Source organism: Eurypyga helias, unplaced genomic scaffold (assembly GCF_000690775.1).
Source record: "Eurypyga helias isolate BGI_N326 unplaced genomic scaffold, ASM69077v1 scaffold32068, whole genome shotgun sequence".
NCBI classification, from domain to species: Eukaryota; Metazoa; Chordata; class Aves; order Eurypygiformes; family Eurypygidae; genus Eurypyga; species Eurypyga helias.
Window position 1 is genome coordinate 46055 of NW_010268113.1, and position 23469 is coordinate 69523.

Here is a 23469-nt window from a genome sequence, read left to right on the forward strand (position 1 = left end):
TTTCATTTATTATTGTGGGTTGCCAATGAGTAAGGAATTTCATAATAACTCAGAAGCATGTAGACTGAGGAGTTTGATGGTAGGCAGAACAGCATAGTGTGAGGGTAGAAAGGAAGGAAGGAGGAACAAGAAAATGAATTTTCAGAGTGACAAGACTAATGTGTAGAATAAAATATTAAAGGAGGTTCCTTGTCTAAATTAAATGCCTAAGGTATGACTTGTTTTGAGGTAGCTTGTAAACTGGTTCCCAAACTATTTAATTATTACTGTACCATTCATCTTGCCTGCCTCAAAAATATTAATCATTAAATGGTAAAATACTAGTCTGTAGTGGTAGGGTAACGTCAGAAGCGGAAACTGCAGTTCGTAACAAATTCAGTCTCTCATCATGACCTTGATTTTGTTTAGCACTCAATTTAAATCTTTTTTTTTTTTAAGATTCTTGTCGATGTTAAGAAATTGGGAATATAGGTGTTAAGTATTCTCATCTGTATGAGACATACATAATACTTCCTTAGTGCCTAGTAATGCAGTGTTTGCTCTATAGCATTTTATTTAGGAGTTCATCTTGCGGTGTAAATGCTTCTGTGAATCAATGAAAAGAAATTTACAATTCAGCAAAACTGTCTGCTTTGATGTATCACCTTACAGCAAATGAATCTCTGGAATCTGGAGGAGTAGGTATTTGTAGTGGCTTTTTAGTACCGCCTTCAGAAGGCAGTTCTACAGGAGGCAGGTTTCTCTGGCTGCAGGAGAAAGGAGGAGGTCTGGACCTTAAATGTGATAGGCTCGGGTTTGTTATGAGAGTTGAGTGACTTCATGGACAAAATTAATAACTACTATGAACAGCACAAACTCCAGAATCTGAGAAACCAACAACCTCATTAAAGAACTGAGAAAATGCAGCGCTGTCTTTGTCTTGCTTAACCTGAGGTTCGGAAGAAGGACAGAGACTTGACTTTCCTCGGTGGTACCTACAGCTTATTACAAGCAGACTCAACTAACACGAAATGCTCTAACTGAATTGATTCAGCTGCATCTTGGCAAGAGAAAGATTCGGTGTTTTTCATACGGTTTCATGAATGATGCTGTCCTGTTTTGGAGACCTGAAATAAGCAACAGTCTGTTTGAAAATAATTGATTTGATGTCAGAGAGGAATTGTGCTTGATCTGGTCACTGCTTTTGCCATGTGGATGAAAAAGAACAAACTGCGAGTGAAGTTACAGGTTTAAAACTTTGTTTCATCAGCTGCCTCTTCTTTCCTAAGTATAGTGTAGTTACTTTAAGTGAAAGGGGAACTTACTGGTGTTCAGGGAGGTAAATGTTAAAAGATTTCTCATAGAGCATTTATATTTAAATGGTTAATTATCACTGTTTCCCATGTTGTTGTGCTTCGCCATGTACAAAAGGTTTTTAGACATTACACCTTCTAAATGTAACGTTTTACAATAGTTATAGCTTCTTCAAGGAGCAGCTAATATTTGCATTCATCTTATAATTAATCTTCTATACTCTACATAATGCAAAATAATGCAGTTCTTTTTCCAGGCATTATAAGGTACACTTTCAAATATGCTTATTTAAAGCAGTAAAAGTTCTGAGCTTTTGGATCAGACTGTTTTTATTTTGTTTCTGGTGCTTTTACAACCAGTTTCTTATTGTCATTGTGCATTCTAGGTTACATACTTAATTTAGAAAATCTGCGATTTTCACTCAGTGAAATTTTTTTTGTTTGTTGCTTGTTTGTTTGTGGTAGATTTTTTAGTTGGGGTTTTGTTCATTTGTTTGTTTGGGTTTTTTTACCTTGAAGTATGCACAGCCATACCACTTGTTGCATCTTGGATATATTTTTGACAAGATTTCTTAGCAGAATAAAACATCTCTTTCTTGGACAGCGTTACACTGAAATTTACTGATGGAAAGAGAATGAGCTGTTAGTGCTGTTAACTTAAACTGACGATCAAAGCAGAAAGGAGGGAAGCCTTGGGAAGACTTTGCATGGTCTGATTAGAGTTGTAGATTTTTGAAACAGAGCGTATGTGTGTTGAGAAAATAATTCACACACGTGCCAAGTCTTTTTACTTTTACCACCAGTGATCCAGAGGGAACCCTCCAAGCCTTTTAAGAATTACCTACAGAATCCAGCAGAAGCAGATATAGACGTTTAGGTTTTTCTGGCAGAAGGACATGCCAGAGGAAGTCAGCAGAGCCTGAACATGTTCTGGGAGCAGCATCTGGTTTCTCTGTGTTATTTTCTTGTGTCCACTGAGCACATTTTGGTTTGTGGGTGGCACTTGGAAAAGCTTCCTTACTTTCTTACCCAATTAATGCCTTTCAGTCTGTACTTAATAATAAGATGTCTCTCTGACTTGTATGCACTTGTGGCCAACAGCTAATAAGTTATTTGGCCTTAAAGAATACCGTGAAGTACTCTTGTCTGTCGTAAGTCATACTAATAAAAAAAGCACACGCTACTAAGTTCAATCTTTTTTTTAATTAGTGTATTCACTAACAAAGTGTTGAAATAGAGAATTAGTGTTTTGGGTGGATTTTGCCTTTTATTCTAGTTCCACTATTTTATATAGCTATAACTGTAAATAAATATATAGACTTTTTTTTTTAACTAACTTCTCTACCATAAATAGTTTTCATTATGGTTGACTAGTAAGAGGAGTTTCAGCTGTTGTATCAAGTAAGAATTATCCTTTCGCTCCATGATCTGTTCAGTAGGAAGCATTCAAAAGGGGACAATAAATTTGTCTAAAAATTTTAGTCTTAAATGTCTGTATTATACATCAAAAGTGCAGCAACTTTAGAAGTTAGTTTTCCCAATCTGGCTTATTTTAATGATGGGCCTTGAGGTGTGTATCTTACCTGAATAATTGTGTGCAGAGACATGAAATATTAATTGGAGTTCGAGGTGGGGGGGCGAGAAATCGGTTATTTTATAACAAATATTATTTTCCTTTCCTGACTGAAGCCTAAAGAAACAGTTCTGTATTATGCATTGATTGGAGAACTGACACCTAATTAGGAATTTGATGTAGGAATATGAAACAGGCTATTCACAGTGACTGAGTTACTTCGGTATCAACAAGATGTTAGCGGAGAATTTTACTTTATTCTTAGAATGAAGTACAAGTGTTGCAGGGGACACGCTGTCAGACAGGATCACTGCAGAACTGCTTTGGAAGTCAGCAGTCTGGGCCCAGAAAAGCAAAGCAGCTATGTCTGCTTTCCTCTGGGATCAGGTTTGATCGCATCCACAATCTGATGCTTGACTGATTGGGGTGGGGAGGTGTTTGGTTTGGGGGTTGGTTTTTTGTGTGTGTCTGTAAAACGTTCAGACCTCGTTCAATTTTGTAAGCATTAATTTGAAACAGAATTTTATTTATCAATATATCCAGAACATTTAATTATCTTTTCTTTTTCAGCAGTATTGACTATATTTGGGATAGGAAATGATGTAATTTTAATTTGTTCTACTGCTAGTGTGGTCATTTGGTTTGGTAAAAATACTACATTGTTTATTTAATTATTACAGTGTAGTAATCCACCTTCTACATTGATCCAATAAATTGACAGAATTACACTTAAATACCTTGAAACAGATGTTGGGCCATTCTGGACTTTGCAGCATAATTTTTCTAAGGCTGGTATTCTCTTTCTGTGCAAATTCTGAGGTTGTGGGTTCTGGTTTTCTGAGTCACAAAGCAGGTATTGGGCAAAGTGTCAGCCTCTGGAATTTGTCTTGCTACATGGCACTGGTTCCTATGATTACATAGTAAAAAATGTGATTTAAGTAATTAAATGTGTAGATTAAATTATATTTGTTGATAGAACTATGAATATACTGAAACAATGCATTAATTTAAAAACACACAATACTTAGTCACACAGGGTCAGAGCATCATATAAATTTAAATAATCTTCAGCAGTTGCCTCTCTACCCCAGTTCTGTAAATTATCTGTTAGTTTTGGAATGTAAAAGCCCCACTAATATCTTGTCTTTTAATTCAAAGTTTGCTCAGTAATAGCCACTTACTTATCCAAAGGGATCAAGTTAACTTTGCTTCACTTTGTACTGGCTGTTTTTCACTGATTCTTACTTTAAATGCTCCAATCTGCTAGGAAATTTCACCGTCTTCGGATGTGAGCTTAGCGACAGCCTTTATCTAAGGGTTTTCCTGTGGCCTTGTCCTGTGCTAGGTAAATAATGCCAATTGCCAGCTGAGGCTGCCGAGCCAGTTACACTGAAAGTGTTAGGAAAGGAAAGAAGCTTCAGATTCCAATTACTGCTTAAAATACCCTGCAGTTAAAATTACTGTTTAAAATAGCCTGTGTTAAAAAACATTGCATGCGTGTTATCACATGTGGCATACCAGCGCTGTGTACCAGTTCTGCAGAACGTGGTCGCGGAGCAGTGTTAAATGAAGTATTGAGGGCTTTTTAAAATCTCATTTGTTTTGTCTCTCTGGTGTTTTCCTTCCATCAGCTTTTCCCCCGTTTGCTTTTTCTGTCCCCAGTATGTGCATGGTCTGTGTCCTTTCTTTCTGCACTGAGGTTCCTTACTCTTCCATAAGTATCTATCGTTGTTATTCCCCTTGAGGACTGGGGAAGAGGCTTTAGCCTTCCTCTGGGAGCAGGGATTTAGCTTCTCCAGTCAGAACACTTCATCCACGTCAACGCATTCATGTAACGTTTTGTGTTCTGCAGGTTGGAAATCCACGTGTTGAGCTCACTCTTTCTGAACTTCAAGATATGGCTGCCCGACAACAGCAGCAGATTGAAAATCAACAGCAAATGTTGGTTGCGAAGGTAATAATTATATACAGATCATAATAAACTCAAATTTCCTTCAGCGTATACAAATATGTTTCATGGATACAGAAAAACAGGCTAATTCATTCTAGATAATCTCAGGAAAGAGTTTGAGAAATCCATTGTTTTGCCAAGTTAATCTGGGTAATACCCAACATTTCAGTGTAAAAGATACTACAGCAACCTATGTCAAGCCAAGTGATGTGTCTTTATAAAAATGCTGCTGGGTTTTGTTTGTCTCTCTTGAGAGGCCCACTGCATGATCTGTGATAGACCATGCTTGACTCTGCTCTCCTTTAGAAGCTCGTTCACTCCGGTATAGTCACAGTGATGTGAGATGAGAATCTGCCCACTTCGTATATATTCATGTATTACATTTCCAAAGTCTCTGAGATATAAGTAACCAAGTAGGTTTTCAAAATGTGGAGTGGGTTTGGTGTTTTTGACATTGCTGTAGGTGTTGTAACGTACAGTATGCTTTGGATGCTTGGAGTACCTAGGAATCAACCTATCAATTCTGTTGTTCTCTTAATGGAAATAATGGAGAAAAATAAATAAAAAAAAAACCTTTCCTTGTGTGCCCAGAGGAAGGACTGTAATTTAGAACTGGAACGTTATCTTACAGTAAAATGGTGCATTGGACAGATTTTGTGGTTTTTGGAAAGCTGGATATAACAGCATTGGAAGTGCATTTTGCAACAGCAGGAGAAGTGTTAATAGCAGCAGAAAGCAAATGCCAGAGGATCCTTCACAGATCTGTTTGAATGAGTGTTCAGGCTAGGCTTGTGTTTGCACATGCATGTAAGTGTGGTATTTGGTCTAAAAGAATCTCTGCTCTAAAACAGAGTCATTCAATTAATGTTAAGAGTTTTTCTGGGAGAACTGATACATATTTTAACTAGATACAGTTTTTTCTGATTTCTAGAAATAAAACAAACCCACTGATCATAGTGATGGGATTTTCTAAGTTAGTTGGGTTTTTTAAAGCAAATGGGTAACCGGTACTTATTGTCTAAAACCTCATTTTGTCAGGAGCAACGTTTGCGTTATCTGAAGCAGCAAGAACGTCGTCAGCAGCAGTCTGTTTCTGAGAGTGAAAAGCTTCAAAAACTTAAAGAACGTGTTGAAACCCAGGAGACAAAGCTGAAAAAAATCCGTGCCATGAGAGGACAAGTGGACTACAGCAAGATCATGAATGGCAATCTGTGTAAGTGGAATTTTAAAGTAAATTCAATTTATTTTACTATTCACTGCATGACTAGCAAATAAATAAGCAAGATTTAAGATAGAATGGTTTTTATCTTACAGAGGATTCTGTATTTCTAGAAATTTTGTGCATGACGTAGCTTTTCCCTTGTTCTATACAGTCAGTCAGAATATTTATAACTATTAGGATATACTATGACTGTTAGCAAATTCCCAACACATAAATATTTTATATGTGTATGCATAGACTAGGTTTAAAACTAGTGTGTTGTGTTTATAGATACCTGTAGAATTAAAAAATTAACAACTTCTGCTTTACTTACTATTTTTTGTTATTTTTATCTTGTTAATTTTAGCAACTGAAATTGAGCATATAAGTGCCATGTTCCAGGAGAAGCAGCAGGAGCTACAGGCTGCAGTGTTAAAAGTGGATCAGCTTACTCAGCAACTGGAGGATTTAAGGAAAGGGAAACTGAATGGCTTTCAGTCTTACAACGGACAGATGACGGGACCTGCAGCACTAGAATTAAAAAAGTTGTATCAAGAGCTACAGGTAAGTAATGGAGACATGCTGTTTGGATGATAGCTGTAGATTTTAAAAAGCTCTGTGATGCTCTTAGGGGTGGCCACATGGTTCAGTGTGTGGTTCAATTCTTATAAAGTTGGTGGAGTGGAATGCTGTTAATGTGTGATGTAGTTAGCATATACCCCTCTGCAAAACAGAATTTCATTAGCTTTAAAAACTATTTTTATTGTTGTTCATAACTCATAGTAATACAAAGCGTGCAAGTGTCCTGAAGGGCATTTCTCAGCCCCTGGTACTGCAGTACTGTGAAATACTGAATATGGACATCTCAAGTGTAGTGCTCACAAGGGTCATTCAATGTTCCATTTAAACTGACGTTTTGTCCTGTTGTTATGTTTAGAAGTTATGGAATACTTAATTGTGTGCCAGTGTGGCAGGATTTGAGGGTTTTTTATTTTTTCATGTACTTTATTGTGATCAAGGCAACACCTCTAATATATATTTAATATGTCAAAATTATTTAAAATTTCAAGTTTAATCTCACTTATTTCTTTATATGAGCAAATGCAACGTACAGATTAATCCATCACATGAATTCATGTTTCCGTGACTTAAGGATAAAGATCTCTTCTCCCTCTTTTTCCCTTTTCCCTGCTGATAACAAGGCTTACAGAATCGTAGAGTGGTTTGGAAGTGACCTTTAAAGGTCATCTAGTCCAACCCCACCCTGCAACAAGCAGGGACATCTTCCACCTGATCAAGTATCTTTCGAGTATTTGTAAGTGTAAAGATGCTCAGTAGATTAAGATTTTGCTCTTGTGCTTCACAGTGATCCCAGACATGTTAATCAAGACTTAAATTTGCCTCAGTTTTTTTCTGTATGTAACATTACCGTGAAAATTGGAACACTGAGACAATACAGTCAGAGTTATTGAAGATATGAGCAAATGCCAGAGGGAAAGCAAGAGAAATAATTATAAAGAGTGTCATGGTTGATTTAAACCATGAAGGCAGTCCGTCCCCTCATCTTACTGGAAACCTGCTGTGAAGGTTTCAGTTTAATTCCCATGTAGAGGAAAACCAGTGCCCAGTCCCTGCACCCCCCATCCAGACATCAAGAAGTATATCATGTGGAACTGAAAACAGAATCAATAGCATGATTTCTGTTACAAGTTTTACATCACTTAATTTTCATGATATTCAAACTGTTTTGGTGGTTAAACGTAACTTTTAACAAACATTTTCTGTGACAGTTTGTCACTGTGTGATTCAGTTCTGCAATGTCTTTATGCCTAATTCTTCAACCCATTTGCTATAAATGGGTTGCAGTCTATCTGTATTTAATAGGTATCCACTACTTTATTAGGACATTCTTTTGCTGCTTTCTTTCAAGGGTTGTTCATGGTTGCAAATGCTTACTTGAGAGGCTGTGTGGAAGTGTAACATTAGAGACATCAGAACGCAGCCGAATCAAGTCGCTTTGGGTTTTTTAACACTGTTAAAAAACAACTTGACAACAGACAAAATGAAGTAACTGTCCTAACAAGGGCCTTTTCTTTTTTAGATCCGTAACAGGCTTAACCAGGAGCAGAACTCCAAGCTTCAGCAGCAGAAAGAACTCTTAAACAAACGTAATATGGAGGTGGCTATGATGGACAAGAGAATCAGTGAGCTGCGTGAACGACTTTACAAGAAAAAAGTTGAGGCACGTCAAAAAGAAAACATTCCTGTAAGATAAACTGTTAAAAGGGCCACGTTTTAGTTTATCAAGAGCCTATAAAAGCTACATAGAGTCTCACTTTTTCCCAGCTGAGTGGGAAAATACAATTACATCTAAAAAACCTATTTGAAAAGTGGCAGGCTTCTTAAAACTATTTTAAGGTTTTGCATAGATATCAGAAAACTGTTAGAGAGAATGTGTTTCCTTTTTATTTTTTCCTTTATGGCAGAGACCATACTGTATTAAAAACTACCGTAGTTTATATTTCTGGGAAGGAAAGTGTGATTATAGGCTGTTTTTCAAAATGTGAAAGCTCAAAAAGTTTGGGTTTTATAAAATATTGATCTTCTGGCATGGAAAATTGATAAGAATATAGATGGTCTGATAAAGTTAGTCTTAATAGTTGTCTGGAATTTTGAAAATCAGCTGCACAGTAGAGCATTTGTCTAAGGATTATAGGGATTAGTTCTGGATTCCCATTTGTATTCCTAGCTGGAAATATTCTTTTAAAAAATCCAAAACATATATTTGATCAGTTAAGAACTCATTTTAGTCCATTTGCCTAACAAAAGCACAGTGAAAGAGACCTTATACGGATTAATTTCTACAAGTTTCTACAAGTTTCTACAAGAAATTTATGTGCTATGGCTGAGGAATTTAATTTTTGAGGTGTTGATGCTAGGAAGTACAAATTTTATTCCCTACTGTTTTGTTGTTGTTGGTAGAACCATGCAGTATGGCAACTTAATTATTAAGGATTCTTAGCAACAGTGCAAGGTTCTAGGTAATGAAATCTAGATCTCCTATTCATGCACAAATACCTAGGTTAAATGGAAGTTCACATTTCAATGTGTCTGATGTTTTTTTAGTTGAATCGTATTAATGGAACTTCATCACCCCAGTCATCCTTGAGTGCTTCGGGAAGGGTGGCAGCAGTAGGACCTTACATCCAAGTTCCGAGTGCTGGCACTTACACTGTACCAGTAGATCCAGTTAAACCACAGTCTCTCACGATTGCTTCTAGCTCAACGCATGGAAGATCAAAGTCTGGTAAGCACTGAAGTGTGTTTATTAAGACACATGTTTTGAAAAGGCGTAATCTCTGGAGACCCAGTGCTGGCATAATCTCTGTAGTGGAAGGGGCAGGTTTTAGATGTATTGATACTGTTCTGTGAAGTGGACATTAGTCATTTGATATGAAGCATTTTTGCTTCTTTTCATGAATTTCTCTTAGGGGACTGAGTGTTCTCCTAGAAATTTTACTATCTGGTACACTGTTAAAAGGAGCACATATTCCTTCACAGATTCTGTTCTGTCTTTAATCGCTTTTCAGTTACGTTCTGTTCTGAATATAATAATGAAATCAACTTTGCAGCAAACTGTATTATAAACAACTATTTACGGTATGTTGCTTTTGGTCAAGTAAGTCAAAGCTTGTCAACAAGTAAAAATAATATCGCTTCTGCAAAAGAGACTACATGGGAAAATAGTATAGAACTGTGGGAGGGTTTTGCTCCAACTGTGGTATGAGAATTTGTAGTGCTTGAAGCATTCCTGAAATGGAATAACCCTAGCTTTCATGCTCTTTACTTGTTTCTACCTTCATTAGTGAAGGAGTTGCCCCTTCAGAGTATTCCCCAGAACTTGATGTCCCAAATTGGCTCCCATGTCTCCCATAATTAATAATACCATCTACACTGGAAAATAGCTGGTTTTTTTAAATTTACTTTGGAAGCTGAAGGAAGTAGGTCATGACATTTGTGCCTCAAGTTCTCATTCTGGCAAAGCTCACCTCTGCTCGCACCGTAATGAAATCGGAATTCTGAAGAAATGGGTAGCTAGGAAAAGATGCATAATACAAATAAAAATGCACGATCCCCTGGGTCTGCCCACAGGATGTAGCTTACCTGGTCCCAGGAGAGATCTAAAAATGATAAGCAGTGACCATTGGAGCAAAGGTTCTGCAGTATTCTCGTATGTTCCAGTACTTAAAACTGAATATGCCAGCAAAGCTTGCAGCATGCTTCCATATGGAGAGGAAGAGATGGAGGGAAGACAGTATTAACATCTCTGTAGGAAAGAATTGCACGAATGCTCCCCAAAAAGTCCCCATGGTCAGGAGGTGAAACTATCCAAAGAGAACTTAAAAAAAGACCCAGTCTTTTCCATTGGTAATAGTGATTTAACAATACCTTTAGTTCAGTTCAAAGCTGGACAAACCCCATCACTGTGGTTTTATGGAAAAGCCTTAAGAATATGGAATGACTGAATTGCAGGGTGAGCTGACAGATTTCCAACAGTTTTGTCTTCAGACATATGGATTCCTCTTCGACATATGGGCAGTGGCAGCTCATAACTTTAAAGTTCACCAACCAGAAGTAATTCACTGTTTTGTAAATACCACCCTGGGGAGCTATATGCACCCGCTCCTAGATCTACCTCCGGAGGTTACAGGATCTCTGAATGCTAACTTCTTGATTTTATGAAAGTAATTATTCTACCTTAGGCCTGACTTGTGTTTATTACTCTGACTGTATTCGGATAAAGTCCTGTAAGATAGATTTATGTAGGCAGAAGCTCATATACTCCCAGGAAGAAAAGAAGTTGATAATTTTTTTTCAACTGTCGTGCTTTTATTTCTCATTATCTGAGTGTTCCTGTTCTAATTCCTCCATTGTCATTGTTACAATTTTTCCACCACTTTTTTTTTTTTTTTTCCTTCTTTCTTTTTCTGTGTAACTGGATCTGCCTTGGTGTGTCCGGTAGAGACAGACTGTGGGTGTGTGAAAAAATCTCCAGACACCTGGAAGGTTTCTGATTTAGACATAATAGTGGATCCTATTCTGTTACCTCCCACTTCTCTTCAGTCTGCTGTTCACAATGTCATCCGCCTGGCACCTACTCTCTTTGACACCCAGCACTGTGAGTCCGTAGATGATCTCTGGCTAGCTAAGAACTCAGTTTTTAATATGGTCATCTGAGCTCTTGTGTACAGATGCATATTAAACAGCATCTTCAGAACTTGCCTTGTGTTCTGGCATGCAGAGGATGCTGTCGAAATGGGAAATTGCTGAGAAGTTGCTTTTCACCTTTGAAGGAAACAGATTTGCAGCAAACTCATCCCTGGAGTACTGGAGTAGTGCACTAGGGATGGGTTTTCTTCATTGAAAAACCTCGACGTTTTCTGTTCACTGGAAGATCACGGTAATCAGCAAAGCATGTTTTGGTTTATCTCAGACCGGACAGATATATTACATGCAGGTTTAGTTTGAGCTCCTTTGTGGGAAACTGTTGAGTTTCCATTTTGCAGCTCACTCTGTCCAAGTCGGTAGCAAGAACCTTTGCTGACTTCGTTGGACAAAAAGGTTATGCTGGGTTTGAGCTTCAGCTGCTGTAGTAAGTATCCTGGATGCAGACCTACAAAACACTTTAGGTAAAATCAAAGAAAATGCACAAAACCTTTTATCTCTGTGCGTCACTGTCCTAATTATGTAAATGCCAAACGGGGTGGTGGGAGTTGAAATACGCTGGGTGGTAGGTGGTCTGACACGCGGCAGCAAAGGGGGTAGGTTTGGAGGAGAAAAGCTGTCGGGCTGAAATGGCTGTGGGGTCGCTGAGAGCAGGAGCTGGTGAGGGCTTGTCAGGAGGGTGTTGCCATCAGATGGGCGAGAGCCTCTGGGACCTGTTCGGTGTAAAAGATAGCAGAAGGCAGACGCCCTTTGGTTGCCATCTCTTTGCACCTACTGCTCAGCCTCTGGCACCGTATGCTGCAGTTGCAACAGCAGCTTCATTAGGGGCACAAGAGCCAGCTTGGCTGGGGGAGGTGCACTCCCAAAAAATGGATGGAAGTTGGCATGTCTGCCAGATTGTAACACGCAGGACGTGACGGGGGGAGCAGTTACATCCTGATGTTTATACAAGTAGAAGGAAAAAGAGAAATTAGAGAGGAGAGAGAATTTGAATTTACTTACCGCAAAAATTTGGGGATGGACATGCTAAAATTTGGAATTGGAAGGGTATAACTATCTAATAGAAGAGGGTGAGCTTGTATTTGCAAGTAAGATAATAAAATTCTTTGGGACTTCTGCTGCTGTTTCTCTAAGTGTCCTCTTTAATAGCTAAACTTATGACCAGAGATGCTTTCCTGTTTAGGGTGAATCAGTTATAACTCCTTTACTGATCTTCAGAACAAAAGTCTTACTGAACCAGCACCTTACTGGGGTTATGGAACATCCTGTGTATTTTGTACAGTAAATGTTAATTCAGTGCATACTTGGAATATTTGCCATTTTTTAGGATCAGAGTGTTTAGAAGGTCATGTTTTCAATCTCGCTCTTGATAACCAGATGATTTAAAAACAAGCAAAAACCCCAGCATGTCCACTTCTTGAGTGTTGCCAGGACTAAAGCTGGGCCTCATGACTTCACTTCCTGGTAGTTTGCAAGTGTAAAAAGGGATTTCTGGACTATATCCTGTGTTTTCAGTGTAACATTATGCAAATGTTAACCTTATTTAAGTGACTAACCACAAAAATACTCTTGCTCTGAAATAATTCTTAGAATTCAATCACAGTTGATCTAAATTTGAAAAGTTAATAAAACTGTGTGGAATATCAACGAATGGTCTGCACATATAATTAAAACATAATTAGTTCACATACAGTGAAAATGTTGGGCAGTAATTGTCAAGAAATCTTCCGGTTGTCATTTCCATGGAGGGAAAGAAAAGGATAAGGCTCATGGGTAGAAGGGAGAGTGGCGATGCTAAATTCACTGCAATTGGAATATTCCTGTGCAGCTTGTTCTTAAGACTATCTGCTGTGCTACACAGGGGATGGCAAAGAATTCCAGAATGAGCCTTGCTGATTCTGTTTTCTAGTGGTTTAAAACTGAAATGAAATGGGAAACTTTGCCATTAAATACGTGATTTTCGTTTGATGTTGTCTTACTAGGGGCTCCAGAAATCTCAGTAAACACACACACACACACACAATTTTAGTTGTTATCCTCTAGTAAAGTTAGTTAAATGTTACATGTCATCTTTATGGATTCTGCGTGTTTCACTAATATTTCACTAACAGGCAGTAGGGAAGGAGAAACAATCTCTGGTCTCCTTAAAGTGAGAGAAACCTGAAGTTTAATCTTTTAAAAGCAAATCAAAGCCTTAGGATCTAACCAAGGATCTCTCTAGTTACGATAAGACAGGTATAATGATGAAGCTATTTAGACTCTCTGGCTTTCTCAGAGAACAGAATAGTCTCCTGCAGTTAATAAAGTAACATCAATGCATCTAGGACTTCATTAAGGATTTGTTGCCTCAGTTTATGTGCAGCTATGCATGATATTTTTGCATATGATGAAGGTAAAACCCCCTGACGTGTCTTGACACTGTGAGTTGAAGTTGACAGCTGACTTTATAAATTTCTTTAACAATAACTCTCTGGAGCGGTTGTGGTGAGGGAAAACAAAAGGTAAGTCAACTGCCACTTCCAGCAAAGGAATGTATGCTTTTGTTCCACCCCATTGCTGAAATGAGTTTTTACATCCTGTTATGAGTAAATGAATCTAGTAACCATAGTTTAAATTTGGAGTAGGTCCACTCAGAGCTCGCGTAGACTTAACATTTAGCGTAATTTGATAATGTCTCCCCGTAGTATCAAACAAAATACATTGATGAAGCGTTCCTGTAAGGATTTTTGTTCTGAACTTGTTTGCCTTCTAATAGCAGAATATGCAATGCTCAAACCAAAACTTTAACTGTCTTTTTTTCTATAGAAATTTCTAATACACTTTGAATGTCCAAGGGTAACGAACAGCACATTATATGCAGTGATCAGGCCTTCAGTACTGATTTCTGAATCATTCGTAGTGATTTATCTCATTTCTGGAATCAAATTAATCCTGTTGTAACGTAACAGCATCTCACGTGTTGTTTTGCTTGTTTACATTGGTGGTGTGGATTATCTTCAATATGGGATTTTTGTCTGTTTTCAAGCTAATGATGGAAATTGGCCAATACTTAAACAGAGCTCAACCCCTGTGGTAAAACCCCCTCAGATTTCCAACACAGACTGGAAAGAATCAAGCATGGATACTGCTTTAAAACAAGGAACTATATCCAGCCAACCTTTGCCGACTTCAGTATTAGGAAGCACGGATAAGCTGGTGGGTTTCATCTGTGATACGTTTATAGATCTGTTTGGTTGAAATTATGAGCCTTTGGCTTCCATCACTGAACTCTCTTCAGTTACATACACATTTTCCCACCTGATGATTGTTTAAAAAGTCAGAGAGAAAATGACCTCCTGTTCCTTTCTGTTCTTATCACATTACAGTATTTCTTCCCAACTTCTGTAGTTTGCCTTCCTTTCTGTTCTTTTACATATCTGATCTCCCCTTTTCTCTCCCTTTGCTTCTCCTAAACATGTCCCGACACTCCTATTTCTCTAATCCAAATCTTTGTTACTGTTTTTCCTTGGTGTAGATTAACACTTTTTCAATGTGCCTTTTTTTTCCCCCAAAAAATCTCACAAAAGATGTTATTAAATCCATCCTTGAGTGAGTCCACTGGTGTCTGTCTGCACTGCTGGTCTAGTACTTTATGAATTCTTTAGGACTGTAATCTTTAAAGCATAAGGACCTTGTCTTTAAATAGTTTTGGTTAACTCTGTTATCACACTATATATTAGTGTGATATATTATCAGCTGCATCCTGAGATCCAGAACCTAGAACGAGTTATTCAGGCTTTGGGATAGATTTGGATTCATGTTAATGTTTTCTGGCCAAAGATGCCTTTAAGGAGCGGCCTCTGTCTGGCATAGGATGGGGCCTTCTGATAAATTTGGATAGAATCGTATCTGATGATTAAGGAACACCCACTGTTTATATTGACTCTCTTGCCATCACCCAGATTATTGGCATGTTTTGTTGAATAAGGAATATTCTTGTTCCCAAGTAGTTTATTTAATTACATGGTATACACATTTCTGTTGTTCTTGCACAGGGTCTTGACCTGGGGAAGGTGCCACCAACAGTTCCTGGTGTAAGCAAGCAGTTGCCTCAAAACTACGGGACCTATCCAAGTCCAGTTCCCTTAGGAACAGGTTCTACAAATTCTCTAGAAAGAAGGAAGGATGGCAGTCTGCCCAGACCTGGCACCAGCGTAACAAATCGGCAAAGACCTGTTCCGCTTCCGCCGCCAAGCAACGTACACCAGCCCAGCTCTTCACAACAGATCCAGCAGAGGATTTCAGTACCTCCCAGCCCTACGTATCAACCCTCCGGTCCCCCCTTGTTTCCAGGAGGAGATGGCAGGCCAGAACTCCCTTTAACTGTGGCAATCAGACCTTTTCTAGCTGATAAAGGATCAAGACCTCAGTCTCCCAGAAAAGGGCCACAGACCGTGAACTCCAGTTCCATCTACTCAATGTATCTTCAGCAAGCAACACCACCAAAGAATTACCAACAAGCTGTATACAATACCTTAAATAAGTCAGTAAAAGCAGGTAGAACATATTTTGCTTTATTTTTGCCTTTGAAATGGACTGTTGAGATCTACCTACTGGGCTTAGTTTACTTTCTGTATCAGGTTTAAAAACTTGTCTAAATCTGTGAGAAGAGGAAAGATTGTTTCATGTATGCAGCGTGGCAGAAACATTATCCCATGTACTTTTGGGATTATAAATAAGTATACGTTCAATTACCTTTTATTTAAACGAAGATGCAATTAGTACAGGCTGGATACTTTCAGAAATAAGTTGAAGAAACAGTGTCCAGAGAGGAGAGTTTTTCTCCTCTTATTCTTTCCTCATGAAAGAGAAAAAACATTCCAGGTATTACTTGTAGCTTATACTTGTAGGATGCATCACAGTCGCCAACAGGTGAGTGTTTATTTCTGGTTTGGTAGGTTGCAATATCATTAATTTGGTTTTTTTTCTGTCTGTATCAGTGTCAGGTAGCAACAGAGACATACACTGTTTATTTGCAAGTATTTTATTATGTACTTTGAGAACAGTTCTTCACTGTTTTCCATCTTTCTTTTCCTCAGTTTATGGAAAACCCGTATTACAGTCCGGTTCAACTTCTCCCTCACCCTTGCCATTCCTTCATGGTTCTTTGCCTGCCCAGACTTCCCCTCAGCCACAGTCTCAGCCTCAGACTGAGGTCCCTGAAAAAGATCAAGAGCTGGAAAATGCTCCACCACCCAGTGAAAACAGCAATGTGGAAAACATCCCTCGTCCCCTCAGTCCTACTAAGCTCACGCCTATTGTGCATTCACCCCTACGGTATCAGAGCGACGCTGACCTCGAAGCGCTGAGAAGGAAACTGGCCAATGCTCCTCGGCCACTGAAGAAGCGTAGTTCTATCACTGAACCAGAAGGCCCAAGTGGACCAAATATACAAAAGTTGTTGTATCAGCGCTTTAATACTCTTGCTGGAGGAATAGAAAGTGCTCCTTTCTATCAGCCAGGCAACCCACAGGACTTCATAGGCATCTTGGCTGATGTTGATAATGGCAACGCTAGTACCAACGGCAACATTGAAGAGCCTGTTTCTGTGCAACCTACAGTTCCTCTTCCTGATGAGCCACCCCCTTCGTCAGATGCCAATGACAATGAATTACCTTCTCCTGCTACTGAGGAACTGATAACCATGGAAACCACAAATCAAACACCTGAGACCACCGAAGATAACAACAACAATCCCGCTATAGTTCCTTCTACTGAACAGTCCCCCAGTCCCACGCCTGAGGTCAGTTCTCCAGTAGAAGAGGAAGCTCCTCTGCCACCTGCTGTTCCTCCTCCACTTCCTCCAGTAAGTAACAAAGCCAAAAGGCAATTTTTCTGAGCTGTATCATTAGCTGTGTGTTTAAAATTAACTGGAGGAGGGTATGCTGCTGCAAACTGCTATGTCTGCCCTTCAGGTTTCATGATACCACAAAAAACAAAACTAGGGGAGGCTCCAAGAAGGACTCGCATGGATTAGTTTCTTTGCTAATATAGCTGGTTAATGATGAAAGCATGCACTGAGGCAATGAGAGAGGTTGTTCTTCCAGCTGTAGAACTCTTGCAGGATACACTCTTGTTGTACATTGAATTCTGGGATCTGAGATTCCATTACAATATTTTTTTCATTTCATTGGGCCTACCAAGTAACTTGTTTGTATGGGACTAAGGGTAAGCTATGGCCCTGGGAAGCGCTGTAACTTGCACACAAGCTGAAATGAGTGTTCTGGGAGATGTGCGCTCCTTTTCCCCCTGACAGAGAGATGTGAGGCCAGGGCGGCCAACGCTAACAGCAACACAGCTGACTCGTTAAAAGAATGTTTTTCTCATGGGCTTGTCGCATAACTTGAATTGCTTTCAGAGTCCCTCCTACAGCTGCAACAAAATCCTTCCAATACTTGACATTATGAAAAACTGCAGCATATGGAGAATTGGAAACAGGAGGAAAACTGGATTTTATTCTTAGTTGTTGCTATGACTCACTTGAACATTGGTTTCAAAGAATATGTCCACTTTCTGATTCACGCAGGGACCTGGCATTGCTCTTACGGCTTGACTGCAGCGTACACAGGACCTTGTATGCATTTTCCATGAGCGCAAGCTGGCCAGGATATTTCTGGGAGAATGGAATATGCTAGCAATAGATATTATTCTTACTGAGAGAGGTTTATTTTCCAAACGGAAATAGCCATACTAAACAGGAGCTTAAATGAGAATGGATCTCGCAGTGCTAGAGACTAGAAGCTCTCTAAAAGCTGTCATTAATAACAGATGCTCTTCTGGAAAGTGACAAGGACACATGTTCTGAGAATGTTCTCAAAACACATTTAAATACATTTCAGATCTTGAGAATGATTCTTCTGATAACCTCAGCTAGAACGACATGTAAAAGAGCCCCCTCCATGGTCTGTACTTTTCTTTCCCACGGCAAAACTCGTCACTTTTCCGTACTGACCTACAGCAGGTTCTTTGCTAATGCAAGGCAAAGATCCCTCTGAGTGGAGGCTGATCCTCAGGCTTGACTGTGTCACGCTTTCTGGGCTAAGCAGAAGTTCTGACAGTGTCTCAGCCAATCAACCAGAAATACATTCATCTTCTGTTGGACACAGTTTAGATTGTGGCACTCAAAACCCACTGACTTAAGTACTTTGTTCCTTGTACTCACCACCTTTTAACTAGAAGCCTCTAAATTATATTGGGATGTTTTTTCTTTCTCTTTTTTTTTAACTGAATAGGATTAGTAAGATATCAAGCCTTTTTTTTGGAGACTTTATAATAGAAATGTTGGCTTAGTCCTCACTACCATTTAAGGAGGATGGGCTCCTTAATCTAGTTCAAAGTAACTGAGTTGTCTGTAATACTTACACAACCTGAAGTGATGCCTTTCAACCTTCATCTCTGCTCAGACAAAACGTACCAACTTGAAGAAGCCGAACTCGGAAAGGACAGGCCACGGTTTGAGAGTGAAGTTCAATCCATTGGCACTCCTCCTCGATGCTTCTTTGGAGGGAGAATTTGATCTCGTGCAACGAATCATATACGAGGTGAGCTGCCAAACAATGGCAACCTCTTGGAAGATTTTGAAAAGGAAAAAGAAAAGCTGAACTAATTCCTGATGTTTTCAACAGGTTGATGATCCCAGTAAACCGAATGATGAAGGAATCACACCTCTGCATAATGCCGTGTGTGCTGGTCATCACCACATTGTGAAGTTCCTGCTCGATTTTGGTGTAAACGTAAATGCAGCAGATAGTGACGGATGGTAGGTGTCAAGATTTTTAACTTGGCATTTGGGAGAAACACCGTTTGGATGCACATTCAAAATTTAACCAAGACCTGTTTGGGGAACAGTTTCCTTCCCCTTTACCCCAGCAGATAAGCACTTTATAGTCTGTAGGCGGTGATGAACTCTAATCATAGAATCACAGGATGGTTTGGGTTGGAAGGGACCTTTAAAGCCCATCTAGTTCCACCCCCCCTGCCATGGGCAGGGACACCTTCCACTAGACCAGGTTGCTCAAAGCCTCGTCCAGCCTGGCCTTGAAGACATCCAGGGATGGGGCATCCACAGCTTCTCTGGGCAACCTGTTCCAGTTCTTCACCACCCTCTTCGTGAAGAACTTCTTCCTGATATCTAATCTAAACCTCCCCGCTTTCAATTCAAACCCATTACCCCTTGTCCTGTCACTGCAGGCCCTTGTAAAAAGTCCCCTCCCAGCTTCCCTGTAAGGCCCCTTCAGGTACTGGAAGGCTGCAATAAGGTCTCCATGCGAGGTTACACTGTGTTCAGCTGATGTACAGGCATGCCGACACCATGAAGTATACTGCATTTGGGGTTTACTGTGATAGAAGTTGCATTTCTTGTTCACATGCTGAAATAACTGTGAACTGATAAAAGTTGTTTCATCTTCACGTAACCCACTGCAGACCCCAGTGTTCTCGACAAATCTAGCTCTAGATGCAGCACTTCGAAGCACTCAGAGGGTAGTGAAACCTCGTTGTGCTGATGTCTTTTGCCCTCACCTTATTTTACCCTTCAAACTCCCTCCTATTGGCAAATACCCTGTGATACCCAGCAGCTTTGTAAGCTACGAAAATGGACATTTTTGCTAACATGTGTTTTATGATGTTTGGCTTTACTGGGGTCAGGTAAATGCTGGAATCCACTCTTGTCGTTTGACAGGTCTGGAACAGCTCACACATATACTATAATCACAAAGAATTATTTCCTTTAAAAACAGACAAGCTAAACTCTATATTGGAAGACAAAATTGTTAGGATCCCTGGAAGTTTGGTTTCTCATGTGTACATTTTTGCTTTATTTCAGGACACCCTTGCATTGCGCCGCTTCTTGCAATAGCGTTCATCTCTGTAAACTACTGGTTGAATCTGGGGCAGCTATTTTTGCTTCCACTATAAGCGATATAGAAACTGCTGCAGACAAGTGTGAAGAGATGGAAGAAGGTTATATTCAGTGTTCCCAGTTCCTGTACGGTAAGCTGTGCCACCACTTCAACTTGTTCAGCTTTTCTAATATGTGTCCCTTTCTGCGTCTGGTCTGCATGAAACGCCTTGACAACACTGCCCATCTCCTCTGCTTTCAGAGGCCTAAAAACAGAACAGGTCCTTTCGTTACTACGTTGCTCATAGTCCTACTGTTCCTCTGAGTTACTTCACGGGCTCCTTCTAATGTTACAGATTTTAAAAGTTTAATTGGCTAAATTTCAAGGAAATATTTTCATGGGGAGGTTTTGACAGTGAGTTGTCAAGTATCTTGACAGATACTCCAACTTCCAGATGCACAGATTTGTCGCAGATCACATGAAGAAACACACATACTTCAAGAATAATTATTCAGTTACTGAGAGATATCTTGCAAAAAAGTTACCTTGATGGAGCAGACAAGTTTTTAGGTTACATCAGAGGATACAAGCTTCCTTAAGGTTCTGTATACCTGACGTTGTGCGGGTTTTCAGAGGCTTCAAGTGTGACCGCATAAGGCAGAAACCCACCGCAGCCTCCAAAGCTGCTTTGCTCAAACATTCATTCAACTGGTTTTGTCCTCATTTGGATAAAAGTGAGATAGCGAAGTTTCTGTCGCATATGTCATAAAAGAGAAAAAGGTGACACTCTAACTTGGTTTTAGATATTCAGTAAAACTTGGGTTACTCACACAGTTAAAACTCTGAAAGCATTTAATTACGAAAGTGCTGAAATTTGATAATGTTATTAATAAGAGACTAATAGTTGGGTCCCAACTATTTCAGTGTCCATACTGAAAATCTCAGAGGGACAACCAGGCTATTTTTCCATCTAGTGTGTTCCCTTGATTTGTTGTTACCAGGAGTGCAGGAGAAGTTGGGAGTGATGAATAAAGGAATGGTGTACGCTCTATGGGACTACGAAGCCCAGAATAACGATGAGTTGTCGTTCCACGAGGGCGACGCCATCACTATTCTAAGACGCAAGGATGACAACGAAACGGAGTGGTGGTGGGCCCGCCTCAATGATAAAGAAGGCTACGTGCCTAAAAACCTTCTTGGGGTAAGTGCCATTCTGTTTTTAACTTCCACCTGAAGTAGGGACAGAATCTCGCTGTGCATCACCTGGATACGCTGCCACGGAGTGCTGCAGAGCAGATCATGCTTACTCTCTCTGAACTCTCTGTCGTTGTAAATAAAAAGGAGAGGCTGTGGTTAGGAGATGAGTGCTGGTTTTGATTTGGCAAGTTTGTATATCGACTATATCTTGTGCTTTAATCTTTAAGATTTTCTTTGCCCCTTGGCTAAAACGTAGGGCTGCTGCACAAAGCGTGGTGGCTCCATTGGGCAGCTCCAAGCCTTGGCCCAGAAGTGTTTTAGGAAGGTTTTCAATACCTGGCATGAGATAAGCAACATATAGATAAGTACAAATTTAAAGTAGTGAAGGACATAGACCGGTTGGAGGGAGTCCAGAGGAGGCCACGAAGATGCTCAGAGGGCTGGAGCACCTCTGCTATGGGGACAGGCTGAGAGAGTTGGGTTTGTTCAGCCTGGAGAAGAGAAGGCTCCAGGGAGACCTTATAGCACCTACCAGTTCCTGAAGGGGGCTACAAGGAAGCTGGGGGGACTTTTTACAAGGGCCTGTAGGGATAGGACAAGGGGTAACGGGTTTAAACTGAAAATGCGGAGGTTTAGATTAGATATCAGGAAGAAGTTCTTCCCAGAGAGGGTGGTGAGGCACTGGAGCAGGTTGCCCAGAGAAGCTGTGGATGCCCCATCCCTGGAAGTGTTCAAGGCCAGGCGGGATGAGGCTTTGAGCAACCTGGTCTAGTGCAAGGTGTCCCTGCCCATGGCAGGGGGGTTGGAACTGGATGATCTTTAAGGTCCCTCCCAACCCAAACCATTCCATGATTCTATGAAGGTGACAAGTTCAGGCAAATTGTTTATGCTGCGCTTGGTCAAACGGAACCCTGCTGTCTTGAGGAACATGAGGCTACCAAGTGGAGAGAAACAGAGGACAAAGAGAGCAGGAGAGCGGTGTGCTCTAAGGCTCAACAGGGGATTCTTGTACTCACAGAACAGCAGCCTTTGGTCTGGTCTGGGAGCTTGAGCTAAATGAGCCAAACCCTTCCAGAGCAGCAGTTTTGCAGCTGTTGGCAGGAGTAAGTCAGCCCTTGGCCTTCTCCTGTACCTTGGTTTCATTTTTCAGAAGTTACCCAAGAACAAGCTGTAGCTTACAAAACTCTTCGCTCCCCAAACCACCTTGCATCACCCCGTTGTTGTTAATAAGTACCCCTTGGTTATAATTGAATTGATTCATGTTTAACTCGTTGTCAGCCATGCAAAGTCTAATACGTTTGTTCTGTTTTTACAGTTATATCCACGAATAAAACCTAGACAGCGAACCCTTGCCTGAATTCAGTTGTCCAAGAGTGCAATACCGTGCTGGTAACTGGAAACACAAAACATACACTGGAGCCATCGTTTTTGATCATTTCACACAGAGAAATAAAACTATGCTATTTAGTTTTAATGGTGCTTTCTCTTGTTAAATGGACAGCATCCAAGATTTTCCAAGATCTGCAGTTTGTAAATGAGGATCATTTTTATGTGACCCGCCACTGATGAGGAGAGCGATACCTCCACTACCTGCAGTGTTGCGCTAACTATCGTCTGAAGCGGTGTTCTAAGTGCAAAGTTCCGTGGTGGGAGCTTTCGTGTGTTAGATGTTCAGAGGTGTCACTTGCGGAGTGCAGATACGCTGTCCAGTTTGCTCCAACCCCACAGTAACTGTCCCACGTCAGGGTTTTGGCTATTCTGTTCGATACCAGTGAACGTTGAGTTCTCATTACTGATCAACTTTTTGGGTTCTAGGATGTGAGATCTTCACCTGTTACGTGCATCATTAAGTAGTCACCAAAGCTTTGTGAAGGCTAGGATTTTACGGGGTAACAAACCCCACACTTAAATCCTAGTCTAGACCACCCCAACGAAAGCTTTACGTAGTCTAGCATCTAGTATTATTTGTGTTTAGATTCGAGCTAGAGAACTAACAAAACAACAGTATTTGTACACTTCTCAAAACCCCTACACCCTATTTCACTTGGTGTTTTGTTTTTCTTATTATTCAGCCTACAGCACCAGTGTTATCTCCACTAAGGTAAAGGTTCCCCTACTAACCACCTGAGTGTGTCCGTTCCGGACAGAGA

At 40.1% G+C, this 23469-nt stretch overlaps 1 protein-coding gene across 1 annotated transcript in view; it reads left to right on the plus strand.

Annotated features, from left to right (window-relative positions):
* PPP1R13B (protein phosphatase 1, regulatory subunit 13B) overlaps positions 1-23469 on the plus strand; it is a 42487-nt gene extending 19018 nt beyond the window's left edge. Inside the window, exons 4-16 of the mRNA XM_010157651.1 lie at positions 4718-4819; positions 5855-6029; positions 6385-6581; positions 8119-8259; positions 9144-9324; positions 14269-14438; positions 15278-15779; positions 16322-17088; positions 18686-18823; positions 18908-19041; positions 20107-20273; positions 21124-21323; positions 22635-23469. Of these exons, the coding sequence (XP_010155953.1) occupies positions 4718-4819; positions 5855-6029; positions 6385-6581; positions 8119-8259; positions 9144-9324; positions 14269-14438; positions 15278-15779; positions 16322-17088; positions 18686-18823; positions 18908-19041; positions 20107-20273; positions 21124-21323; positions 22635-22676 (2916 nt within the window). The 3' untranslated portion in view covers positions 22677-23469. The remainder of the gene's footprint in view (positions 1-4717; positions 4820-5854; positions 6030-6384; positions 6582-8118; positions 8260-9143; positions 9325-14268; positions 14439-15277; positions 15780-16321; positions 17089-18685; positions 18824-18907; positions 19042-20106; positions 20274-21123; positions 21324-22634) is intronic.